The sequence below is a fragment of the Dinoponera quadriceps genome, unplaced genomic scaffold (assembly GCF_001313825.1).
Source record: "Dinoponera quadriceps isolate SergipeBrazil2010 unplaced genomic scaffold, ASM131382v1 scaffold1692, whole genome shotgun sequence".
NCBI lineage: Eukaryota > Metazoa > Arthropoda > Insecta > Hymenoptera > Formicidae > Dinoponera > Dinoponera quadriceps.
Window position 1 is genome coordinate 751,211 of NW_014555923.1, and position 22,942 is coordinate 774,152.

General features: G+C 43.8%; 2 protein-coding genes across 3 annotated transcripts; one reads left to right on the top strand and one right to left on the bottom strand.

The window, feature by feature from the left end:
- The first annotated feature begins 3,470 nt into the window (after positions 1-3,470).
- LOC106745876 (isoleucine--tRNA ligase, mitochondrial) lies at positions 3,471-12,220 on the top strand. 2 transcript variants are annotated; one of them, XM_014621855.1, is made up of 15 exons: positions 3,471-3,761; positions 3,952-4,074; positions 4,337-4,484; positions 4,547-4,751; positions 4,859-5,166; positions 5,239-5,405; positions 5,841-6,077; positions 6,316-6,488; positions 7,157-7,295; positions 7,800-7,957; positions 8,050-8,190; positions 9,509-9,722; positions 10,921-11,173; positions 11,583-11,764; positions 11,956-12,220. In XM_014621855.1, exons 1-15 carry the CDS (start codon positions 3,561-3,563, stop codon positions 12,190-12,192), a joined length of 2,886 nt encoding a protein of 961 aa, XP_014477341.1. In that variant the 5' UTR covers positions 3,471-3,560; the 3' UTR covers positions 12,193-12,220. The 2 variants fall into 2 exon arrangements, with proteins under 2 accessions (XP_014477341.1, XP_014477342.1); XM_014621856.1 differs by having other exon boundaries at positions 3,681-3,765.
- A 90-nt stretch (positions 12,221-12,310) lies between these two features.
- Positions 12,311-22,240, bottom strand: LOC106745875 (gamma-tubulin complex component 6). Its single transcript, XM_014621854.1, has 15 exons — positions 21,581-22,240; positions 21,229-21,446; positions 20,879-21,126; positions 20,595-20,706; positions 20,150-20,518; positions 19,971-20,081; positions 18,990-19,160; positions 18,610-18,914; positions 18,073-18,292; positions 17,743-17,974; positions 17,456-17,648; positions 15,269-16,871; positions 14,156-14,365; positions 13,890-14,062; positions 12,311-12,706 (listed from the first exon to the last, which is right to left on the bottom strand). Exons 1-15 carry the CDS (start codon positions 21,774-21,776, stop codon positions 12,403-12,405), a joined length of 4,665 nt encoding a protein of 1,554 aa, XP_014477340.1. The 5' UTR covers positions 21,777-22,240; the 3' UTR covers positions 12,311-12,402.
- Positions 22,241-22,942: the final 702 nt, after the last annotated feature.

Consider the following 22,942-nt stretch of genomic DNA (forward strand, 5'->3'; position numbering starts at 1 on the left):
GGGAGAGAGAACACGCGGAAGAAGGTGAGCACGTGCCAGAACGAGCGAGAGAAAGAGAGAGAGAGAGAGAGAGAGAAAGAAAGGGAGAGAGAGGTGAAATAGGTGTGCATTGGGTATAATAAATTTCCACTATCGCGAGTTTGCCAACTAATCGGCCGCCTTTACCATTTAATTAAGGCTACCCGCCGGCTCATCTATTGTCCGTGTCGCGTCAGCTCGAGCCGGCGCGCGTGCTTAATTGCCGGATATCCCCCTCCCCGCCGCTCCCCCCCGCTGAAAATCAAGAGAAATCTCTTTCGCCCGAATTCGCCCGGAATTTCGGCCCCGGCAAAATATGGAAATATGGAAGAAACGTCCGAGACCCGAGAAAAATTATACTACCCGCAGGCAAGTGCGCGTGACTGTAACTTGATTCTGTAACTTTTTATGACGACATCGTCGTCGTTATCGTTACGTCGTGTCGTTGCGCAGCTTTTCCGTCTCATATGTTAAGTCCTAGTCTACAATAGATGTTTTAAGTCCTAAGCCTTGTGAAATTGACCAATCACAGTCGAATTATAGAAGAAAGATCAATTATGATTGGTCAATTTCTTAAATTTAATTTCTCATTAGCAGACCCCGCTTTATATACTGCTCAACGACATCTTAGGCTGGTGACATTAAGAAGTCGTTAGGAAGTTACAGAATAGACCCGCTGACGCCCTCGTTAACATTCACTGCGGATCGATAATGTAAAAATCTAATATAATCGCCGCGATCTTATCGAGATATCGCCCCGGTGGAATAGAAAATGACGATGACGACAAAGTGACGAAATGAGGAGATTATAAAATTCATTTCTCGATCATTTTTCTTCCCATCATTTTGACGTAATTTCCTGTTCTACCTGGGCGGATAAAGGGATTATATACAGGGTGTCCGGTAATTCATGGAGCACCGCTTATGCGTGGGTAGAAGGTGGATTAAACTGAACGGAAAAAATGTCCTCCACCATTTTGCAAAGAACCACGGAAAATTTCGAGTTATCAATTATTCAAAATGGCCGTGTATAGAGGTCTCTTTAATTGATAACTCAAAAATTTGTTATTTGTAAAATGGTGCAGAACTTTTTTGTACAAAATGGTTTAATCGCTACATATCGTTACGTATGATGAAAAATGGATTCTTTTCGACAATCGCAAGCGTCCAGTACAACGATTGGATAAAAACGAAGAAGCACAGTCCGAAACCGAATATTCACCAAAAAAAGCTAACGATGTCTGTTTGGTAGTTTAGCGCTAGTATTATCCACTACAGCTTTGTGAAACTGGTTAATCGATTACAACGGATGCCAACTGATGTCAAACCTCTTCCCGTTTACCTGGATATTTGTATTTTCCACATGAAAACGGATTCAAAGAGATCAACATAGAACTTCATCATTTTGATTACCTAAAGCAGTTCAAGAGTAAAATGTGGGAATTTCTATCATCATACAAACAGTACGAATAAATTCTCACTCTTGGGTGAAAATCGCATCACTTCTAGAATAATTAAAATCGTTCTTTTAAATTCTCACAGTGAGAATTTGTGACGTGGCCGCTGTCAACTCCCCGGGATGACATTGGCTGATATTCATAGTCGGATCTTATATTTAAGACAGTCTTAAATTTATTCTCAGATGTTTCATAGCCGATGAAACAAGCCGTACAGCATCTGAAGATAAATTTAAGACGATCTTAAATATATATATTTAAGATAATTTCATTGGCTATGAAACATCTGAACATAAATTTAAGACTGTCTTAAAATAAGACCCGAATACGAATATCGGTCATTCTCTCGGAGAAGTTAGATTCAGAATAGACGCGTCGTCCTGAGGTCTTCAGTTAATGCGTTCGCTTTCCGCGCACGTCGGGGTGATCCGCGAGGCAAATGTTTCTTTTTTGTAATCATTAACTTCCCGAGCGGAAGAAGACGAGGGAGAAATCAAGGGAATAGCGGACGAGAGGGATAACCGGAGCTGCCGTCGCGGGAAGACCGATAAGGTCAATCGCCTCCTCGTTATTAGCGTACCGAGGCCGCGGTCCTGAGAAGAAATAGAGGCTGCAGTTAACTTAAACCCGTATCAGACTACAAATTGGAATTGAGATTGAAATTTGGCCAATCAGAGCAAGATTCGCTAAACTTGAGTTTAGTAAACTTTGCTCCGATTGGTTTAATTGCAATCCAATCTCAATCCTAATCCGTAGTCTGATACGGGCATTAGTCCCGGGCTACAATAGATGCTTTAAGCCTTAAGAAATTGACCAGTCACAGGCGAATTATAGCGGAATAATCAATTATGATTGGTCAGTTTCTTAAATCTTACGCCTTACATTCTCATTGTAAACCCCCGCTTCAAACCCGTATCAGACTACAGATTGGAGATTAAGATTGAATTGAAATTTGACAAATCAGTGCAAAGCTCACTAAATTTCACTAAATTAGAATTTAGTTGACTTTGCATTGATTGGCTAAATTCAATCTCAATCTCCAATCCATAGTCTGATTCGGGCTTTACGCTCTTTTCTGAGAACAGGCTACACGGGGGAAACAGGGGTGCAAACTCGCTCTCGTAAAAATTGGACGCAGTTTTCAGCGCCATCTGCGCTCGGTGCCGGATGTGACCGAACTAAACGGGTCGGAGGCGGTGTGGAGATGCGCACGCATACATACCGCGAATACAGTTGTACGTATTCATGTCGTCGTAACATCATCATGCCGTCCTTGTATCAATGTGACATTGACATTTTTTACTCATCAAGACCAAAATTGGGCGATACAGTATCGATATATAAGAAAATAAAGATTCCTCCCAGAAAAATAGGTTTTTCCCCCGCATTTTGTGAAGGAAAATCTTATTTTTCCGGGGGATAACCCTATTTCCCTATGTATCGATATTGTATCACCAAACTCTATCGTCAAGATAAGATTTACATGAAGAGGCTAGGTGTGTGTGTCACTTGGACGCAGTCCAATCACAAGTCGCCATTTCAAAGGGCCCTAGAAATGTCTCTAGGCACACGGTGCTGTGATTGGCTGTGTGCAACTGCACCGTGTCCAAACGCACCGCTCCCGAAGAGGTTACGACCAAAGTAACTAGATAGTAACTGACAGCATCAACTTCATCTGGTTTTTCATCCGATGGTTTGGTAGCACACAGTGTAGATTCCCGAACACAACCCTGAGTGAGCGAGTGAGTGGAACACACCACGAATCGTTAAGCCCGTATCAGACTACGGATTGGAGATCGAGATTGAAATGAATTTAACCAATCAATGTAACGTTAATTAAACTCAAGTTTAGTGAAATTTAGTGAATTCCATACTGATTGGTCAAATTTCAATTTCACTTCAATCTTCAATCCATAGTCTGATACGGGTTTTAACTGATGGTGTTGGAAACGAGCCTCAAGGTTGTCCTAGCCATAACTGAGAAACAGAAACACACCACGAGTGAGATTCTCGAACGCAACCTGCGTCGCGCTTAAACTTAGGTTAAGACATTGAAAACAGAGTATCTTGTGATTTACAAAAAAAATGTACATATTTATCGCGAGAATGAAGCAGGTCAGAGCGACGTTGCAGAATTATGCGAAAATCAGCAACGGTTTGTGCGCGAGAGGCGTGAAAAGTGCGACGAAAAAGAGCTACACCAAAACCGTGCTGTTGCCGCAAACCAACTTTCCGGCACGACTCAACGGCAAGAAGAGAGCGGAGATGGATAGTTATCTGATAGAAGTAGGTTTGTCGCGCCTTTTTTTTTTTGCAGCTCCCACGTTTTTCTTCCCCGCTAAAGAATACGTTATTGGTGCGTCCCGAAAACTGTCGCGTTTAAACAATAATATTGTCACGCAAAATTACCGGATTGTATCTTTTCAATTAATAACTGTGTGTATAATGCTTCTTTGTGTGCATCTTCACACGACAGAAATGCGGCTTTCTGGAGTTATACAAGTGGCAGAGGAAACATCTCGCCGGGCCTGACTTTGTCCTGCACGATGGTCCGCCTTATGCCAACGGGGAGCCACACATGGGCCACGCCATTAACAAGGTCAACTACTAACAGAATAACAGAAGAAGAATCTTAGAAACACTCTCCTCAATCTCTGATTTATCTAATCGTCGATTAACCGGTGGAAATGAATCAGTTATCCAGAAGCAATTTCCAATTCCTCTCACGATTTCTCCTCCGACAGCAATTTCAATTCGTAATCTTGCCGGTTGATTGTTTATTAGATTAATTGAAGTTTGGTGGAGAGCTGCTCTCAAGTTGATAATAATCCTTGTTACACAAATTCTTCGCACGCTTCCAGATCCTTAAGGATATCGTTCTGCGTAGTAAAATTATCAGGGGCAGGAAGGTGCATTACGTCCCGGGATGGGACTGTCATGGTTTACCGATTGAGATGAAGGCGCTTAGTGGCGCGCAAAACATAAGTCCTTTGGAGATTCGTCAGAAAGGTATATCAGAGGTGTACAAATATCGCGCCTGATATCATGTTCTGAAAGTTTCTATATCGCAGCCCGAAAATATGCGAGCGACGCAATAGCCAGGCAGAGGGAGGTCTTCATGTCGTGGGGTGTCATAGCTGATTGGAGCGAGTCTGGATGTTACTTCACGAATCATCCTTCGTACATAAAGAACCAGCTGCAGCAGTTCGTGAATCTTTACGAAAGGGGGCTCGTGTACAGGGCGTTTAAACCGGTACATTGGTCGCCCTCTTCCAAGTACGTTGTAATTTCGAATCAACCTGCAGCTTGATTCTTCTTTAAAAAAAAAGAAGGTTCTTCTCGTCCTTGATTTCTCTAAAATTTCTCGTTTCCGTCGATCCTAGAACAGCATTGGCAGAGTCGGAATTGGAATACAACGAGTCCCACAAGAGCAAGAGCGTGATTGTTCGCTTGCAGCTTGATGTGTTGCCCTTGAATCTGAGGAACTTGGCAAGCGGGAAGTCTCTTCACGCCCTTATCTGGACGACGACGCCGTGGACGTTGATAGTTAATCAGGCTGTAGCATTCTCCGAGAACAGTGTCTACTGTGTGGTCGAAGATAGTTTGAAAAACCTCTACATCCTTGCGCAAGAACGCGTGACAAGCGTTGAGGAGAAACTCGGCCCGCTGAAGCCTGTTGCAACTGTCAAAGGTATGATTCAGCTATTTTATACTTTGTGTGTGTGTGTGGAAATATCCTGACTTTGTAATTGATTGAACGCAGGACACGAGCTGACCGAGGCGAGGTATCTCCATCCAATCACCAAGGAGCGTCTACCCTTCTTACCGGGCAAGCACGTGACGACCGACCTCGGTACCGGATTGGTTCATACGGCTCCGGCACACGGCCCGGAGGACTTCCTCCTCGCGATAGAAAACGATATACCCGTGGTGAGAGTCAACGTTAATTGCCTTGAATGATATCAGATTCATCTAGTTGAAGACGAGGTGAAAATCCAAAAAATTCGTCTCATATGAGATGATGATTTTGCTTTTATTTCATCCAGATGAAAGATACGATAAGTGGCGCTACTTGTCTAAGTAATTTTTTAGGTATTGTTTTCGTGAGAGATTTTGTAAAAATTTATGAGAAAAATCACGGAGAAAAATCAATCCGTATTGTTCAAAATACGAACCATTATTTCAGATAATTTTTTGATAACATTTTAGATAACATTTTTTTAACTTAAGATGAAGATGAATATATCTTGTATTTCTTCCATCATAGATAAATATAAAGATGATACATTCATCTGGACGAGTATCTAGATAATTTTATCTAGATACCGGAAAACACTGACGATTTCTAATTTCCGCCGTCGACAGTTATCCTTGGTGGACGAGGAAGGACGCTACACCGGGGACGCGGGCGACGAGTTCGTCGGCTTGAGCGTGCTGACCGATGGCACTGAGAAAATCCTGAGCCGCATCGGCGCGGATGTGCTGCACATCGACGCAATAACGCACAGTTACCCGTACGATTGGCGCACCGGGAAACCGATCATCATCCGTGCGAGCTACCAGTGGTTCATAGACGTCAAGTCCATCAAGGAGAAGGCCTTTGTAAGTTCGAGTCGAGACGATTTCCGAGACGAGGCGGCGTTACTCTTTAAAGCGGGGTCTACATTGAGAATTTAAGGCGTGAGACTTAAGAAACCGGCCAGTCGTAATTGATCTTTCTTGTATAATTCGACCGTGATTGGTGAATTTCTCAAGTCTTAGAGCTTAAAGTATCTATTGTAGACTCCGCTTAAATCTGTGCATTCGTTCATGGTACATTTTTTTCCCCCTTCCACGCAAGGATAGCATCACGAATTTGAGGATATATCCGGAACAACACCGGTCGTCGTATACAAACGCGTTGCACGCACAAATCAAGCATCGGCCATATTGGTGCATTTCTCGACAACGCTCGTGGGGCACGCCGATACCGGTGTTGCACAACAAACGAACCGGTGATGTTTACACGAGCAGGTGACTCTTTCTTCCGACGTTATTTTTCCACATCAGGCTGATTCGAAAGTCCACTCTCTATTCTATATTCAGTATTGATATTATTTCTAAATATATTATATAATATTCTTACATGATACTTTGGGCCTCCGCAGTGTGGAGAGGTGCTTAATTTGGCTGCCGAGTTAACGCTGCGTTCTTCACGGATTTGTTTCCGACGTTTCATAAACGCTTTAATTAATTTCTTCAGGAAGAGAAACAAACCCAAAAGGAGTGAAATTCTGAAGAAGTAAACCGAAATGTTCACGGAACTTAAGTCGGAAACGAATCCATGAAGATTGCGGCACTTAACTCGGAAGGCAAGAATTAAGCATTTATATTATGGATTTTGTGTTTTTATTTAATATTTAATATTTTCTATTTTGCTAAATTAGAGATTGATTTATAAATCTTCTGTGTTTCTCTTCTATATTCAATATTGAAGTTATTTCTCGATGTTCCACATTTTATTTATTCAACAAGTATTGCTAAACAAGTATTGATATGAGGAAAGTACTTTTCAATTAGAAATATACCGATAAAAAATAAAATATGTATATTTCACGGGGTCAAACTTCTGAATCAGCCTGAAATATGACTTCCACAATAAAAACGGAATCACGATACGTGAATGTTTCTGCATTCCTCAGAAAGTGGGTTGACAGATTGTGTAAATTGACGGAACGTTGCGGCCCTGATTACTGGTGGGAAATGTCGACGGAGAAACTGATCGGCCGCGAGCTTCAGCAAGAATTGCCCGGCAACGTGGATGACTTTGAGAAAGGAACCGTAAGTATGGATATCGCCGATCCTTCTTAACGTTCGCTCACGAACAGTCATGGCATTTTCGTTTCGGGTGTCCTCTTGAAGAATGTGGAAAGGAGAAACTAGGCGTCTGATCGAGGCTTAAAAAGGCATTTGATCAATGATAAAAGTGGCCCTAAATTTAATAATGTTTTCAGAAGTAAAAATAACAATAAAATTTCCTTCAGTAATAAGATTAGAATAAGTGAGAAAATTGATTATTTTACATATAAGGAATTCAGGTAAATAATAAATCTTGTATTTTCAGGATAGACACAGGTCTGTTCTGAGGTTCTTCCCTAATAAGTAGTAGATTTGTTGAGGAATTTCAGCAACGGATCCCATTAAATAATCGCTTCTCGAAGTATTCCTACCAGGGAAAGAGTTTTGGTTCGATTTAAAGTTGCGATGGAGGTTAAACTGGGAAAATTCTTCACTTTGTTAGTTACTGTGTAACTGCAAAATGTATTTGTAACTTTATTCTTGAAGGATATCATGGATATCTGGTTGGACAGCGGACTCTCGTGGTCGACCGTTTTGCCGGACAAGAAAGCGGACTTGTACTTGGAAGGGATGGACCAATTTCGTGGTTGGTTTCAGTCGTCGTTGCTAACGTCTGTCGCTCTTCAAGAACGCTCCCCTTACAGGTAGGCCGCGCACTGAAGAATCGAATGGTATGCTGAGCTGTTTCAAACACATATATTTCGCTCATATCGTTCTATTTTTATTTTCCTCAAAGCGCATTATTCGTGCATGGATTCGCCGTGGACGACAAAGCCGTGAAAATGTCCAAGTCGGTCGGGAACGTCGTGAATCCCGAACTGATCACCAAAGGGGACAATTCGAACAAGAATCCAACGTACGGCGTCGACACTCTGAGGTAGCTCTTTTTTTTTTTATTAGGGTTGGGAAGTAACGTATTGCCGTTACAAGTTACCTTTTTTTCTCAGTAACGGTGACACAATTACGTCTTTCAGATAACAACAACGAATACAGGATGTCCTGAAATTGGACATCCGACTAACTTCTGGTGTTTACTAAGGGCGCCAAAAGAAGTAATTTTTATTAGTAAAATTATGTTTGAAAATGAATGGTCTTGGCACTGGAGTGAATTATTTACAATACTGATGAGTTATTTGTAGGAGTTATTCGAAGTGTCAACCATTTACATCTAGTTTTCTCATAGAAATGAGATGCACATCAGCCAATTTATCGGCAAAAAAGTATTTCTATTCGAAAATGAATTTTGGATAAGCGATAAAGAAGCATATCGATACTCAGTTCGTGAATTAACAAACGATACTAATTCCATTCGTTTGAGAATTTTCAACGATTTTCAGTTTGACGAAGCAATTTTTATCGATGTTTCTTTTTATTAAGAGATAGCACACACAACAAAAACCAAGCCAGGAAGAAATTTGCTGGTGTTGAAATAAATGGCCAACACTTTGAACAACTACTGTGAATAATTCAGTCTAGTGTTAAAATGGCTCATTTGCTGAAATGAGTTTATTCATAAAGATTACTTGCTTTGTCCTTTATAAATATCTGAAGTTTGTCGGTTTAATTTCAGGACACCTTGTGTAATCGTTGCTCTTGTTATTTTAAACATATAGGAGGATGAATGTATTAGGTTGTTACAAAAGTTTCGTCAGTTTCTTGTATGTGTTTCTTTGCAGTTGATTTTCTACTAGTCTGATAGTCTTTGGTCTCAAATTTGTGATTAAAAAACTGACAGAACTTTTGTAACAACCTAATACATTGCCGATTACAACGTAATAAGTCATAAGAGGTCTCCAGAACTTGAGATAAAAAGAGCAATGCAGACTGTACAACAACTCGCTCTTCTTCCTTTTGAGTAATAATAGTCGTAACGAGTTTCTTTTTTTAACACGCAACGAATGAAAGTAAAGCGGGGTCTACAATGAAAATTTAACGCGTGACACTTGAAAAATTGACCGATCACAGTCGAATTATAGAAGAAAAATCAATGACGATTGGTCAGTTTCTTAAATCTTACGTCTTAAATTCTCATTGTGGACCCTGCTTAAAATGAAAGTAACGTTGATGTAATTGCACATTAAAAAAAAAATAACTTCCACCCCCGTTGTTTACCACAAATATCGGTTGCCTTTGTTCGGTCAATCGCAACCTGTGGAAAACGAATCGTTCGAGAGCTAAACGGCAGGTGTCAACAGGTGGTGGGTAGCCGGCCACGCGTGTCAGCGCACTCAGGTGCCGGTTACGGCGGCGTTGTTGAACGAGAGTCACGAGTGCATCCAGAGGCTGCGGCTGATCCTGCGATTCCTGCTGGGCGTTCTGCACTCGTACAGCGGGGGCACCTCGGTCGAGCCAGAATATCTTCACTTGGACAAATATATGCTGCACGCTTTGTATCAGTACGACAAAGAGGTACTCGTGTGATCAAAGCTGTGTTCCGCCAGCTCTATGTCAGAGCGGAGAGTTCGGAAATAACGGAAGTTACTTATGAAATGGGATCCGCAATGAGAATTTCAAGCGTAAGATTTCAGAAATTGGCCAATTGTCATCGATTTCTCTTCTATTATTCGACTGTGATTGGTCAATTTCTTCTTAAGGCTTAAAATACCATGTGGACCGACACTTAAACGAGATCTACAATGAGAATTTAAGGCGTGAAATTTGAGAAATCGACCGATCATGATTGATTTTAATAATTAAATAATAAATTTAATTCTCATTGTAGCCCCCCCCCCCCCCCCCCTTCTGTTTAACGTTGTAATCGTTATTTTTTTCTTTCAGTAGCGACTCGATAACATTATTTTTTTCCATTAGTAACGGTAATATAATTACATTTTTACGATAATATAATTACGTTTTTAAGATAACAGTAACAAATATAATTGTTGCTTTTATCGTTACTTTATCGTTACATATGTACAATACGCGTATAATTAAAGCCCGGTTTACAGTAGCACATAGGTGCTTTAATAAACCCTAAGCCTTAAGAAATTGACCAATTACAGTCGAATATGAGGAGAATAATCGACTATAATTGGTCGAATTCTTAAGGTTCAAAGTTCAAATTCTCATTGTAGGCCCCGTTTAATATGTAACTTCGGTTTAACAGTGTACTTAATATTTTTAGCGTAGAATTAGAATATCGTTTTCTAATTCTTAGACAATGCAGTAAAATCAGCTGTGTAATTGTTGTTGCGTCTTTTGGCCGCTTCTGTCGTTATATTGTTTTGTTTACTTTAATTTCTTTATATGGTTTTAATATCCAATGAAGTGTGTGCGTGCGTGTGTGTGTGTGTGTGTGTGCATCCCATTTTAACTTAGGCACGCAAATATTTCGAAAACGTCGCGTCAATGGAAAAAACGTTTTAGACAAAAGTTGAATGGTTTGAACAGAAATAATAGACGGTTTGACCTTTGATAGTCTTTTGAAGGTCATTTTGAATTTTCCAAACGGAACCTCCCACTTTCGATCGGCATATTTTTGTAGCTTACCTCGAGAGCTTTTCAAAACACTGTAACGAAATATTTGTGCATTGAGTACTTTTCGAGTTACAAGGCTTGAAAGTTGCGGTACCGCCGACATTGTTTTTCCCTTTGTTTTTACTCGCAGATTCAACGTTTGTACGACAATTATTTGTACCACAACGTGAGCAAACTGGTCACGCATTTCCTGGCGAACACCGTGTCGTCGGTTTACTGCCATCTGACCAAAGACCGGCTCTATTGCGACGAGGCGACGTCGCCGGCGCGACTGGCCGCGGTGGAGGTGTCGCGTGAAACTTTGACCGTCCTCGCGAGATCCGTCGCGCCGATCGTCCCGCACTTGGCGGAGGAGGTGTGGTTGCACCATCCCGAGAATCTGGGTAAGCCGATTTCCTCTGAACGGAATCTCCCCCATCGTCGCGTTAGTTCCGGCCTATGATTGGGTGCTTTAAGCTCTGAGCCTTAAGAAATTACGACCAATCGATTATGAGAATAATCGACTGTTATCGGTCAATTTCTTGAGACTTAGAGCTTAAATTCTCACTGTGGACTTCGCTTTATATCGCTCGCGCATAGAATTGAGCGATATAGCATCGATACATACGATATTGTATCGATATATACGATATAGTATCGATACATGGGGATATAAGAATTTTTCTCAGAAAAATGTAGATTCCCCCCGCAATTCGTGCAGGAAAACCCTTATTTTTCTCAGGTGAAATCACCCTATTTCCCTACGTTATCGATACTGTATCGCCCAATTCTACTCTACAACATTATTCGCAGCATCGGTGCAGTTGTACCATACCGAGTACAAGATACCGGAGACTTGGAACCAACCGGAAATCGCCGCGCACATGGAGACGGCCTTACACCTGAGAAACAAGGCGAGCACGTTGGCCGACCGAAACACGTGGGAATTATCGGGCGTCATCACCGCGTCGAGGAGTGACTACGAATCTCTCTCGGTGAGTCTCTCCTATTTTCGTGGATTTTCCGCAGCCTCGCCCTCACCGTTCGATAGATCGTTGATTATCGAAGATCCCAGCCGTCGTTCGCTCCTAACCAGACACTTCAATAATAAGTGAAAATAATATACAATAATAAGTAACAGTTGGTGCTAAGATTCTTAAATCGACGTTACTCGTTATCGTCGTAGATCCTTCAGAAGGACCGGGAATCCTCCACGTCGGAACTGTGCGAGATCCTGCAACTATCGTCGGTCACGCTGGCGGAGTCGTCCGCGATAAACGAGGAGACGCGGGTCGAATTACGCGATATCGGGAAGAGCCTCTGTCAGCGGTGCAGGAGGCACCCCGAGTCCGACGATAATGGACTGTGCAAACGTTGCGTCAAAGTGCTCGACGTGACGAACTTGTCGTCGGTGTCCTTGTGAGTGCAAACAACGCTGTTTTCTCACCAATAAACTTCGCCAAACAACGTCGACGTAAAGGCGGACTAACGCGAAAATCCTTTTTAATGCGGGAACGCAGGCCAGATAACTTACAGTGATCTCTCTGCATTCTTTTTTTTATCCCTTTTTTTTTTTACATCTAACGATATCTCGATCGTGAGAGACGACCGAATCGGTCACAATGCTGCAATTTTACTGCTGCTTCGTCGTCAGGTCGTACATGTGATTCATATTCAAAGCGTTGAGGAAGTGGGTGAGGTGCGGCTGGTATCCGCTGGTGGCCAATTTGTGCGCCACGTGCGCCATGTAGATCCGCCACTCGCAGAACGACCGATACATCTGCTCCAAACTCTTGAAATTCGGATGACCGTACCGGCCCGTGTTACTCCCGACTGTCCACATCTGCGATCGCAGTCGATTGTGAAACTTCAGTATTATCTTGAAGATGTTGATCAGGCACACGCGCATCTTCTCCCCGCGCGTGTTCAGCATACACCTGAAATACGGTGACGTTCAAGTCACGAACGCGCAATTCGTGGGATTCCCGATTATGTTTGTATCTCGAACGTCGACGTGCGAGTGTCTCAGGATCAGGAAGTGACACCGCATTCATTGGGTCGTGGAATGTTATAAATTGTGATTTTTTTCTTCCCCAGCAAAGACGGTGGTAACGACCGTTATTTTTCTTTTCTTCCCGATTAGTGAGTGTAACGGTAATTTAATCGCAGTTCCTGAGCAACGATAACGAATATAATCGTTACTCTTGTCATGATTTTGCATGCATATATATATGTATGATAAAATACATGTATATAGAATAGGCGGAAACGAATTTCCTAAGGAAAGCTCTTCGAGACTCGGTGAGAAAAGGTAATGGAAACCGTAACGATTCATTACTTTTTGAGTATAACGACAACAGTATCTCGGCTTACTTTCGGCAACGCATTATTTTTCAAAGTAACTTTCCCAATCCTGGAATACCTGGACGGAGCATGTACAACTGATTTCGATTTCAACACTTTTTTTTTCCACTCGATGTGTGGTTTAAAACGCAAGTCAGTGACCGATGGGAGAATTTTTGTTTCGCACAAGTTCTCTCTCGTCGGCTTGAATTTCGAATTGCAATGGAAAAACGGCACTTAAAGCTTGCTTTGCTGTGTGTGTCTTATGATGCATAGACACCTTACGATACATTGAATAGCAAATATTTCCGAAAACACTACTTCTGTTTGTTGTAAATGTCGCAGCTCCAATAAAAACTGTTATAAAAACTGGAATTGGACTACTCGAAATACCCGTAACTTTCCCTTTGCCGCTTAATCAGGTCTTTTCCTCCCAGAATACTCCGTCCAGGCATTTACACGCCAATGATGTTGAAGAAAGAAGGATCAATATGTATTTCTTTGGGTTTTCCAAAAAAAGGGGGGGGGGTAAAATTTACCGTATTAAATATATCGATTAATATCTCAGCTATCGAAAAGTTTTGCGAGATTTGGGATTCGGGGAAATTTTTAGCTTCCGAATTAATTAATTATCAAACATAACAAGTGGCCGTAATACGTTTCGAATAACCCTAAAAACCCCTTTCTAAATGGAAACTAAAGGAAAACGGACGATTTGTTTTTCTCTCTTTTTAAAACGACAGGGAATAAAAGGTAAATAGAAAAGGCGAAACATACCTCGAGAGTATCCTTTTGATGTAATTCATGTGCGAAAGGTAAATCTGATCTATCGTTTGCGAGTTCTGCAAATCCTTCTCGAACTCGCTCCAGCTCGCGTGTAGCACGCTGCACGTCAGGTAATTGTGAAGAGCGTTCATGAATTGGGTCATGGAATGTCTGTACAATTGGAGCTGCGAGCGAACGGACAAGTTCAACGATAAGTGATTTTTTTTTCGCATTCCTCGCGATATCCAGAATGGTAACACAAAAATGAGTTGTCTTACTTTGTGATACTGTTCCGAGACGACCACGTTACGGTCCACCTTCATGATGTTGAAGTCCTCCTTCAGGACCCACGACATCCTGCCGGTCATTATCAGGAACTTGAACACTTTGCTGTACTGCAGCATCACCGTGTCGTCCAAAATGATATTCAACGGCCACGAGATCTTGTAATTGAGACAGAGGCATTCCAGAACGTTCGGATCTGATATCTGCGGTAAGAGGATGTTTTATTATTATTATTATTATTATTATTATTATTATTATATATACGTGTATCTCAACCATAATGCTGGAAAGTAACTGCTTGCAACGTCATCACCGTTACAAGTCACTAAGTTTGATAACTACTTAATAATAGCAACGGTGACAGGAATTATCGTTATTTTATATACACATATATATATACATACATACACATACATACATATATATAGAATATTTGTGCACAATGGGATGTATGGCAGCACATTGTGAAGAAAGATTCCTTAGCTCGATAGAGGAAGTAACGGGATTTCCCGTTACAATTTTGTAACGTCATCGTTATTTCTTAAATGATGATAACAACAAGTTATTTTTTAAACTAAGTAAAAGTAACGACGACAAATTATTTCTCTTCAAAAGGCAACGAATGATGGTGAAGAGTTTACTTTTAGAAAGCGATTTTTCCAATCCTATTTTTCCAATGAGTAATGAGTAACAAGTTGTCTCGAAAAAATAACTTCCAACCCTGTTTTCTTCAATGGATAATGAGTGGCAGATATCGAGTTATTGTTAAAAGTTACTTTTGAAAGTTCCAGCTTCGCTTCTCTCAACGAATAACGAACGACAATAACGGGATATTTTGAAAAAGTGACTTCTGGTAATGAGTTATTTTTATAAACGAGCAATAGTAACGAATTATTCCTCTCCGCTGGATCACGAGTAAGAAAAAGTCGCTCTTAAAAAGCGACTCTTTCAGCTCGGTTTTTCCAATGGCGAGAGAGTAACTTGCAACATCTGCTGTTTCGATACACAAAAATAACGAATTATCGTCAAAAAGCAACTTCGGCCTCGACGGATCTCGACAATCGGGGAAACGTTCGGAAAAGGAGACGGCAGGATCGCACACTCACGTATAACTGGCACGGCTTGTCGACGGCTGAGAGACTGAGTAGTTCGGAATTCACGTAATTATTATTACTGAAGGAATTCATCAGCGCCTGTTCGAGGAGGTTCGTCAGCGTGGCGGAATTGAAGAGCTCGATGGGCGCGGAGATCGCGTAGAGTCGCGAATAGAGCGAATCCGTCAGACTCTTCGCGAACTCGCCGTTCAGCAGGAAGAAGTAGCCGCGCAGGCTGTGCAGGTGCAGCAGCATGGCGTGCTCGTTCACCAGGTGGTCGATTATCGCGTTGTCCACCAGCCGGCTTTGTATCCGCAGCGGGATCGCGACGGACTTCTCCAGATACACCCGGAGGGACGTGTTGTCGATCATTTCGACGTCGGCTATCGTCAAGGACGACGCGACGTGTGCCGGTCGTGCCGACGCGTCGTCCGGGCTGAGGCCGAAGAAATTCGGCAGCCTGAAGTCGCCGATCATCGGCGACTCGAAGCACGTCTCCTCCGTGACGGACCTCACCGTATTGCCGGACAAACAGGAGGTCTCCGGGGCGGCGTTCAGGGAGAAGAGCTCCTCGCTGTTCGGCAGCTGCGACAGAGGCGTGTGGCTCGACAGGGTCGTCAAGTTGTCGGTCGTGCAGGACATCGGCGTGTCCGCGAAGTTCGCGTTAACCGACTTCGCGTCGAACGTCGGCGGAACGTCGTTGTTGTTGTTGTTCACGTTTTCTCCCGTGTTGCTGCGTTCTTCGATTCTTCCCAGCGACGCTCGATTATCGTTATCGTTCGCGCGATCTTCTACGATTATCGTGCTGAACTCGTTATTGTTATTCGGCGTGGTCACGCCGTATTCCCGCAGGAGGACCTTCAGTTTGTTCGCCTGGGCGGCGCTCATGTTGTCGATCCTCTCGATGGCCAAGGAGACGGGTCTGTTCGCGGCGATTATCCTGCCGGTCAGCTCGTCGGCCCTCAGGATGTCGTTCAAACGAACGTCCAACGTCGCCGTGTCCGCCGGCATCCGGCCGTCGCTCATGATGGCGCGGATGTTCTTCATCGCTTCGTCGCGCAGGAAATCCTGCAGGTCGCTCCGCTCGTTGTTCCTCTTGTAGATGTTCAACGGCAAGGATTCTCGCGGCAGACCCACGTTTTGCGTCTCCTCGCGCCCCTTCGTGCTTTCCTCGTTCAACGCGCCGTCCTTCTTGCGAGAATCGCACTGAAGGTCCTTCATGTCCTCGGGGATCACCTCGCCGGGCGACAGAGTCTCCGACGCGGAGCTGACGCGATCAAAGCCGTCCGTCGTGACGTCCGTCGCTTCGTCACCCGCGAAATTACTGTTCTCGTCCTGCTTAGCTCCTTCTCGTCCTTCCCCTTCGTCTATGCTCGCAACTGAAACGGAAGTAGCCTTGCTCGTCGGCTCGTCGATGTCGACGACAGCGTTCTCGACGTCCGAGCTCGGCGTACTTCCCACGCTTCCCGATATCCTTCTCTCGCGCCTCTTCAAGGACTCCAACAGTACCGTCCGTCTCGCGAAATTGCTCATTCTCGCTTTACGCCAGCTGAACCGTGCGTGAATCCTTTCGATGTCGGCGGTTAATTTGTCGTAGTGGCTCGCAAGATGCTCCCTGGGAAACGAGATTGGAAATACTTGAACTTCGAATGGTCTTCGTCCTTCAACGGTCGTCGAAGTAAACCGTGGGTGAAAATTCAACGATCACTTTTCCCGACCACGAAGAATAAACGAAATTCAAGGAGGAGTTACGGGGCTTTGATAAAAATCATGGGAAGGAATTGCGTATCGTTATTAATTTCACGATTATGCGTTGATTATGAAAGGAACATTTCCAGGATATTTACAATATTGTGACAAGCACATATTGTTTTTTTTCCCCCTTTCTCAACGTATTTCGCGAGAATTTCGGAAGACAAGAATTTTGCTTCTTCACCGTTCCCGAAAAATAAACGAAATTCAAGGAGGAGTTACGGGGCTTTGATAAAAATCATGGGAAGGAATTGCGGTATCGTTATTAATTTCACGACTATTCGTTGATTGCGAAAGGAACATTTCCAGGATATTTACATAATATTGTGACAGGCATATATTGCTTTTTTTTTCTCCTCTCAACATATTTGACGAGAATTTCGGGAGACAAGAATTTTGCTTCTTCACCGCTCCCGATGGAGAAACGAGGAGGCTTCAAGGACTCACCGTTCGCTCCTCCGTTGCTCCCGCATCTCCCTTTGCTCCCGATCGATCTTCTCGAGCAACAATTTCTCGGCCAACGCTTCGAGTTCCTTCTCCCTCTCTTTGAACAAGGCATTCTCCTCCGCCTGGTCCTTCAGCGCCTGCAGCAGCGCCCGTTTGCTCTGCGCGGTCCTCGCGACCAGTTCCTCGCGTTGCTCTGAGGAAGGAAGCATCGAGGAACGTTATTGGGAACGCGGCGAATAGCTTTCGCTTGTAACTACGATCGAAAGGGTAGGAGCCGGAAACATTACGGTTGATCCTGGACAGAGTCTCCTGCTGGGCGCGCATCACCAGTTCGACCGTCGCCCTTTCGGCCTTGTTCCGCTCGCGAATCGCCGAAAGAAGCGACACTATCGGCCCCGACGCCGCCCCGCTCCTCCCCTCGTATTCCCGACACCTCATCAGCTGCTCCCGCAGCATAGACACGCTCAAGCAAACTCTGACCTCCGGTTGGGCGCCGATGGACACCTCGCACACCGGATTCTAACGTGGACACGACGAATGAACAATATGAATCGTGATGGTTTTTGTACCGTCGAGAACCGGCCGAATATCCCCGAGACGACGGCCAAGTAACCAACCTTCGGACTGCAGATCTTCAGGAGTCGCAGCGTCTTGCCGCAGCGCAGGATCGACTCCGACAGGTCGGAGAGGAAGCCCGGCACCGCGCCGGCGTCGATCGCGAAGGCGTTCGTCCAGAATTTCCGTCCCCTCTTCCGCAGGTACTGCGACCGCGTCTGAATCATGAACTCCCCGTAGACGTCGTCGCACGTCCCCTCGAACAGCCAGTTCTGCAAGAACCTGCGGAAATCCACCGATCAACGTCCGTTCGACACGGCGATGCTTCTACTTTCAACGCGACCAGCCGAGGTTGGAGAAATGATATCTCGAAAGTAACTTCACTTCTTCATCACATCACGAAGAAAGCAATGCGGAGATAAGTCGTAATGTAAGAATAACTCGACTACGAAACGTTTAGACCGCTGTAACTCTCCCGTATTCGACCGTAGTTCGAAGATTCGTAAGGATAATCGATAGAACTCTTCCGGGGAAGCGGAAATCCCTGAGGGGGGAAACGTTGTATTCTCGGAATAGGATATTCCTTTCCCGTGTCTTACCGGAAGTAGACCTCGCAGCACGACTTCAGTATGGAGTAGAAGACCAGTGCGACCTTCGGGTCGGTGACTTCGGCCACTTCCTTGTAAATGTGCGTCAAAATCCGGCTGCCACCGCAGGCCGGAGCGCCCCGGTCGTGTTGCTGTCCTTCGTAGCCGCAGAGTCTCGCGACTTCCGCGATCAAACGCGCCACCGGCCGGACTTTCTTCAGCAGGCTCAGCGATCCCTGAGACTCGTGTCGCTCGAGAATCCTCTGCAACGCCGCCCGGTAGTACAGCAGCAATTCTTTCACGTTGGTGCACATCGCCTGCGCAATCGTATTGCAATGTGAGAGAGAGAGAGCTAAGCGCTCACCGACGCGGTGGGAATTCCAGTTTTTTACCCTGAATATGAGGCCGTCCTGCTGCAACTTGCCGGTTTGCGGATCGGCCATGACCAGCCGCGACAGGGACTTGAAACTGTTGCCCCAGCAGACCGCCTCCCGGCACGCGATCGTCAACGACTCCGTGCTTACACCCTGTACAGTGATGTTCCCCTCCAGTTTGAATCCCGTCTGAAATGCAAACGGGAAAATGCAAATCCCGATGTGGTTCGTTCATGTGGACCGACGGGGTTGCTGCGCGTTCTTCCCGCGGATTTCTTCCCGACGTTTCGCGGACTTCTCGCTTCGCCACTTCACGGTGGTGCGATTACGAATCTTCTCCTTGTATGTGAACTCGTGAAAAGTCGATATTTACGAATGCCTTTGAGAAAGTGTTCACGTGAATTCACGTCGAAGGGGGGGATTCAACCGCCGGGAGAAAAGTTTCGGGTTTTTCCCCCTCGAAAAAGTGAACTGAAATGTTCACGTAACACTAGAGACAAATTCACGAAGGATTTTGGTATCGGGAGAATAATATAACAAAGAGGTGGCACGAATTTCCGGTGGGATGATTTGGAAAATTGCGAATTTCTCTCATTTCCCGATTTTTGCATTTGGATATAAAGATAATGTAATGAGCAAAGTGGTGGTGCGGATTTCCGGTGGGAATTTTGACAAATTCAGTGATTATCCGATTTTCGCATTTTGACATCAGGAGAATATAACAAGTAAACAGGTGGCACGAATTTCCGGTGTGAGATTTGAGAAATTGTGAATTTCTCCAATTTTCCCGATTTTCGCATTTCGTTATCGGGAGTATATAATAAGCAATGAGGCGACACGAATTTCCGATGGGAAATTTGAGAAATCGCGCGATTATCCGAACGCCAACAAATCGGAGCCCGATATTTCCATATTATGAAAGTCTCAAGCTGATGAGATTCAGATTTCGAAGAGTTGCATTTCGCTTCAGCAATTTTGACGCAACACTCAAATCCGTACCACGTTGTTGTACGTGAAGGAGTCGGAATCGATGCCGAACAGCAGCAGCTTGACATCCGACAGGAATTTCCCCCGGGAAACTTCCCGCATCAGCGGCACGGAAAGCACCGCCTGTAACAGCGAAGAGGCCGCATTTTCGCCATGATACATTTGCTAGGCGAACGTGTGTTGTCTGTTACCTTCTTTGGCAGCAGTAATAAAATACTTGTTTGTCTTATCCTCGCCAGATGCAGCGTCGTCTCCGGCAGATCGGTGACGAACAGCGTCTGCTTGGGAGGTCCCGCGATCCCGAAGGACTCCCACGTGCGTAATTTCGAGACGCGGCCGTCGGTGGGTCGCATTTCCTCCCACATTAAGCCAACGTTGTCCCTGAAACGTCCCACCTCGTTCGTAAAATTACAATCAGAATCGTCCAATGGCCACGAGCCGTTTACACGTCCCTCTCGATTCCACGCAGACTCGATCCACTCGCGAGGCGACGTCACGTCCGACGCGAATCTTTGACCGGACAAATAGAGCTTGCTGCTTTTTTGCTCCACGTCAACTTGCTGAAAAGAGGACGCGGTTTATGCGAAGCCCACACGTGCGGGAAAGTACGCAGAGAAATGCTGCGCAAAGTCTTACCGTAAGGTGTGTCAAAATAGGAGCGATCGCATTGTACCGTTTCGGTGTATTGTCTCTGCGATTTGATTCGACGCAGGGAGCCTGCATTTCGATAACATTGCTTTTATTACACCTGTAATTACATTTTACCGTACATACGAGTCCATGAGATATAAAAGATTTTAAGTCTTAAGAAACTGACCAATCACAGTCGAGTGTGAAGAGAATAGTTAACTGTGATTAGCCAATTTTTCAAGGCTTAAAATATCTATTGTAGACCAACACTGAGAGGTGAAAAATCATACCTGATTGTTTCTATCCCGAGTATAGCCTCAGGGACGCGCCGATCCTCAAAGGACACTCTCTCTCTACTAACAAAATTCGTGGGCATATCCTGCTTAAGATTGCTCGTTCTGCAAATACCCAGCATGACTTCAAATTTCTCTGGTAAAATGAAACATTCCATGGGATATGTCGGAAATATAGGCACGCCATTTCCAGGTGCAACATCTTCAGGTAAAGAAGGATTGGTTTTACCGTAGTGAAATATATCCTAAAAATACAAAGAATTAAACTTATAGCAACTTTGACACATTCCAATGATAAATTAACAAATTAAGTGAATAATAATAATAATAAAACAAAGAATAATCACTAATACAGGTTGCGCTTCGGTCTGGAAATTTTTCAGCTCTATCAGTAGCTGTAAAATGGGATTGATTACAGCTTCTGTATTAGTCTCGTGACTAAACAAGTTTTTCATTAGATTCTCCAATTCTTCAGCCTCCGATATACGTTTCAAGGACAGTTTGAGTACAAAGGCATGTTTTAGCACCTGTATTAAGGGATCAGCCTTAGAATTCGCCTTACTCCCTGCAATTATAACTTACGATCAAAACAGTGCTCGAAAAAGATACCTGAACAGTTTCCATTACATTCTATCATCGCAGTCTGAAAGCACCACGTTATCAAACGTGTACAAGATATGTAAATATAAATATAAATACCTTGAATATGTACATTGTTACTTTTATTCAATAATATCTCGAAGGTCTTCGAGCGGAGTTTCTTTACTATTTTGATATCGTCTTTGGGAGGTACATAGAAGTTCCCATTTCCAGGACGGTTTCGTCGCAACGTGTGCTTGACTAGTTGCGTCACGAGTTCGTAAACATTAACGTCCCGCCCCTGGTCTAGATCCATGATCGAAGTGCTCCTTCATTAATTAAGGGTATTAATTAACCGTTGCGAGTCGTCGCAACGGGGAAACAACGATTATTTGCATAGCGCCGTAGTCAACCATAACAACGCAACTGTCGCGCTCTGGGGTGCATTCGATTTGGACGCTATGAGCACTCTCGCTTATAAAGATGATTTACAACGTGCTCTTTGGCCGATATTCGTAGTCGGATCTTACATAGAAGATCGTCCTAAGGTTATCTTCAGATACTGGATGGCTGATTTCATTGGCTACGAAGCGTCTAAAAGTGAACTTGAAACGGCTTCAGATATAAAACCCAACTATAAATATCGGCCGTTATGTTCTTGTTCTTTTTGCTTTTTGTCTTTTCGACAAAACTCGTATCAGATTACGAATTTGGGGATTGAAATTGAATTGGGCCAATCAGCACGAAATTAACTGAATTTGTTTAGTGAAATTTAGTGAACTTTGGCACTGATTGGTCAAATTTCAATTCAATCTTGATCTCCAATCTGTAGTCTGATACGGGCTTAAGTGTCGATCTACAATAAATATTTTAAGCCGGAAGCCTGTATTAGATTATGGATTGAAACTTGAGATTGAATTGAAATTTGACCAATCAATGTAGAATTGATTAAATTTCATTAAACTTGAGTTCAGTTAACTTCACACTGATTGGCTTAAATTTAATTCGTAGTCTGATACAGGCTTTAACAAATTGACCAATCACAGTCGAATGTAAAGAAAATTAACTGCGACTGGTCAATTTTTTAAGGCTTAAGGCATAAAATACCTATTGTGAACCGACACTTACGGAAAACGCACCTCGCTGACAAATGCGCGTGCGCGATAAGAATGTTTATCTTTTTCCATTGCCTCTCCAATCTTCAATCGCTGTTTACGCGAACGAGACGCGGCGGCGGTGACATCTAACGGGTGAGACGCGGGACTCGGATTTGCGTAATGCACAATTTAAAAATAAACAGACGTCAGCGGACGAGATTATTTGCGCGCGCATAAAATATCCAAGAGCGGATAATATTACAACATACAGCCGGAAAAAAACCACAGCTACCACAAAGTTACTGCGGGTGCGTCGTTCTCGCGTGAGATCTATTTCCGGTATACGTTATAACACACACACACACACATATATATATATATATAT